We start from the raw sequence: 3,325 nt of genomic DNA, 5'->3' as shown, positions 1-3,325 counted from the left end.
GAGGTGTTAAAATTAGTTAGAGAAGGGAGGAAGAGGAGTGAGATGGATGGAGTAATTAGTTACCCAAAGTGTTTAGTTGTTGGGTCGACTTCAGTCGGTTAACTCATCAACTGAAACCAAGGTTAAAGAAACCCCTCCACCCACACAAGTGCGTCCAGTTAAGTTAATACAAACATCAACATGACACAAACACATTCACATACACTTGCTGCATGCTACACTGATCCTGATTGTGACTTGGACAGATACAGAGACATCAAAAATGCTATCATATCATATCATACCATCATTTACTACCCTACCTCCCCTCTTCTCTTGCAACTACCACCCTACCTCCTCAATTATAACTTTAATTTTTCAATTTAATCTAATCTATAATATGCCTAGTAATTTTCTAAAATAATTTAGTATTGAATATTGATGCATGACAAGAAAGGTGCCCCTGATGGTGCACAAGCTCAAGTTAGCAGGAAGCAGCCCCCCATCACATTACTTTCTTTCTTTATAGAGAGAGAGAGACTCTCACTCTCACACGTGTGAGAAGAGAGAGAAGTTGTGTTGTGTGATGATTTGTTAAAAGGGAGAGAATAAATACCAACATAATGACAGCAACTGGTTTTAAAAGAAAAATCACACACACATCCATCTGTGTCTATCCTTCACTCTCTTTCTCTTTTTCTTAACTACTTCCTCTCTTTCTTGAACCAATGGTTTCACAACTCTGAAGAATCCGTGTGGGTATGTGTTTGAAAAACCCTCCAAAACTTGGAAACTACTTTTGCTGTTTTCAGTTGTTTAATTTACTTTCCTTCTCCTTCTTCTTCTCCTTCTTCTTCATTCACTACTGCCTGTCATGTCAAAAACCCTTTGAGTGCTTCCTTATTATTCTATCACTACTTCTTTATACACTAGTATGAACTCATGCCCATCTAGCTTTATATACTCTTCCTCATCACAGCAAAATACCAGTAATTCAATGGGGATGGTTTATGAAGACATGGCTTCTCTTTCTCTTTGCTCCAACTACACTCTCACCCCCTCCGCAGCCAGCTGGGGCTTCCCCTATGAGGAGCACCCCACTCACAACAGTGATCTTGCGGAGGGTACTACAAAAGGTTCTGATAGCAGCGAAGATAATGGGGTTATTGGAGAAAACAATAACAACAACAACAACCCTAATAATAAAGAGGGAGAGAGTAGTAGCGGACAGTCAAAGCTTTGTGCAAGAGGTCACTGGAGACCAGCAGAAGATTCAAAACTGAAGGAGCTTGTTGCTCTTTATGGCCCTCAGAACTGGAATCTCATAGCTGAAAAGCTAGAAGGAAGATCAGGTATATATATATATGTGTATGTATCGATAGATATATATGTAACATGATATTATAATATTATTGAAGACGTTTGTTGTTTTGTGAATTGAAGGGAAGAGTTGTAGACTGAGATGGTTCAACCAGCTTGACCCGAGAATAACGAGGAGAGCTTTCAGTGAAGAAGAGGAAGAGAGGCTGATGCAGGCTCATAGGATTTATGGCAACAAATGGGCCATGATTGCAAGGTTGTTCCCTGGAAGAACCGATAACGCTGTTAAGAATCATTGGCATGTTATTATGGCTAGAAAGTATAGGGAACAATCCAGTGCTTATAGGAGAAGAAGGCTCACACAATCAAACAACTTTTACAGAAGAATTGACCATAACAATAATAATAATAATAATAATAATAATGTATCATCAGAATCATCACCACCACCACACTGTTTTGTGGCTGGCTTCTCATCACTACCGTTTCATGGTGGTGTTCTTGACTTTGGTGCCAATAATAAGCCTTATGCTGCTGTTGCTTCCTCTTCTTCTTCCACCTTCAATTTCTTCTCTGGTATGTGTCTTTTTCTGTTGCTCTATCTCTCACACTAGCTACTTCAACCAAGTTAATCTTTGATTGTTGAATTAACTAATGCAGGAGGTAGAGGCAATAATAATAGTAGAGAGATGGTAGGAGGAGAGTATTATTATGGAAGTAATCATCATCATCATTATAATCAGCAGCAAGCACATAATAATAATCATGCTTACTACACTCGTTATCCTAATCATCAGTATATGATGATGATGATGCCATCAGTGCAACAGCATCAAAACAACAACCATAACAAGAATTTTTACAGCTTCTCATCAAATTCAAGCACCACAGTAGCACAGGTGCTAGGCAGTGATCCTTCACTATCATCCATGGCAGAACAACAACACAGAGATCATGAAGAAGCCAGTGACCCCCCAACAACAATCCCAGAGCCTCCGTTATTTATTGACTTCCTTGGAGTAGGAGCCACAACATGAATGAAACCAAAGTTTCTTTTTATATTTATTAGAAATTTAGAACCCAAAAAAAAAAAGAAAAAAAAAGCTGCAAGCCTTTATTTCCAGCGGAGGATTCTCAATATAGGTGTGGTCCAACATTTGCTTAGAAGCCATTCGAGGTAAACAGAAAGGATACTTTGCTTCAGTTTGGTGACTGTGTACCCCATTGCGTCACTTCTCTTATTAACATATATCAAACCTTTTCTCTCGTGATTTTCATTTCTGACTCACATGAGGACCCCCCCTTCCCCCTCTTCCCCTACTACCTCTCTATATATATAGTTCAATTTCATTTTAATTTTAATTCATTGTTAATGATTTATTAAATGTTCTACAGAGAATATTTGGCTAATTAGTTAAAGAAAGGATTATTTAGGGTGTGGAATAATGTAGATAGCTGGGGGGGAGTTATTTATGTTTGAAAGATGTGTGTTTCTAGTTTGGGTTGAAGGAATGGTTGTTTAAGTTTGTCGCTACATAAAAGAGGATTTCTTGGACTATTTTGGGGTATGATGATGAAATTGATGAGGATAGCTAAAAAAGAAAACAAAGAGGGTTGGGGGTTTGGGAATGGGAACTGTGTTTGGAACATCGTTTTCTCATGGGCCTGCCATTGCAATAACTCAGGCACAAATTCAGCAACTGATTCCCAAATGTGCATTCAAGATGGGCAACTGTTCAACGCACATCATCAACCTCTCTCTCTCTCATCAAATCTTTATTAAGGATCATGATTCATGCCACTCACATGACATGGGGTTGTTATTTCTTGTTTTCTTTTTTGGGTCGATTTGGAGGTTAGCTTATTTATCTGCTTAAATAAACAACAGGGTTGGATTTTGTTTTGTTCATGCAATACCTTATTAGCAAAGAATTTTTTTTATAAGGCCATTTTTGAGACAAGAAAAGTAGCTTGGTTGTTGGGGGAAGTGACACATTCATGTTAACTGTTTTAAGGAGTGACACCG

The 3,325-nt window shown here is 38.4% G+C and overlaps 1 protein-coding gene across 1 annotated transcript; it reads left to right on the top strand.

Moving 5' to 3' along the window:
* The first annotated feature begins 648 nt into the window (after positions 1-648).
* On the top strand, positions 649-2,570 carry LOC107481157 (transcription factor MYB117). The gene is made up of 3 exons (XM_016101374.3): positions 649-1,331; positions 1,423-1,875; positions 1,960-2,570. The coding sequence occupies exons 1-3, from the start codon at positions 914-916 to the stop codon at positions 2,334-2,336; spliced, it is 1,248 nt and encodes a 415-aa protein (XP_015956860.1). The 5' UTR covers positions 649-913; the 3' UTR covers positions 2,337-2,570.
* The last annotated feature ends 755 nt before the right edge of the window (positions 2,571-3,325 follow it).

Source organism: Arachis duranensis, chromosome 3 (genome assembly GCF_000817695.3).
Source record: "Arachis duranensis cultivar V14167 chromosome 3, aradu.V14167.gnm2.J7QH, whole genome shotgun sequence".
NCBI lineage: Eukaryota > Viridiplantae > Streptophyta > Magnoliopsida > Fabales > Fabaceae > Arachis > Arachis duranensis.
The sequence above is the reverse complement of the archived record's forward strand: the minus strand, read 5'-3'. Positions and strand labels throughout refer to the sequence as shown.

Excerpts from the sequence above, each read along its gene's own strand:
- LOC107481157 (XM_016101374.3), top strand. The coding sequence starts at position 914 with ATGAACTCATGCCCATCTAGCTTTATATACTCTTCCTCATCACAGCAA. Across the intron at positions 1,332-1,422 it reads AAAGCTAGAAGGAAGATCAG|GGAAGAGTTGTAGACTGAGA; the intron begins GTATATATATAT and ends TGTGAATTGAAG. Across the intron at positions 1,876-1,959 it reads CACCTTCAATTTCTTCTCTG|GAGGTAGAGGCAATAATAAT; the intron begins GTATGTGTCTTT and ends TAACTAATGCAG.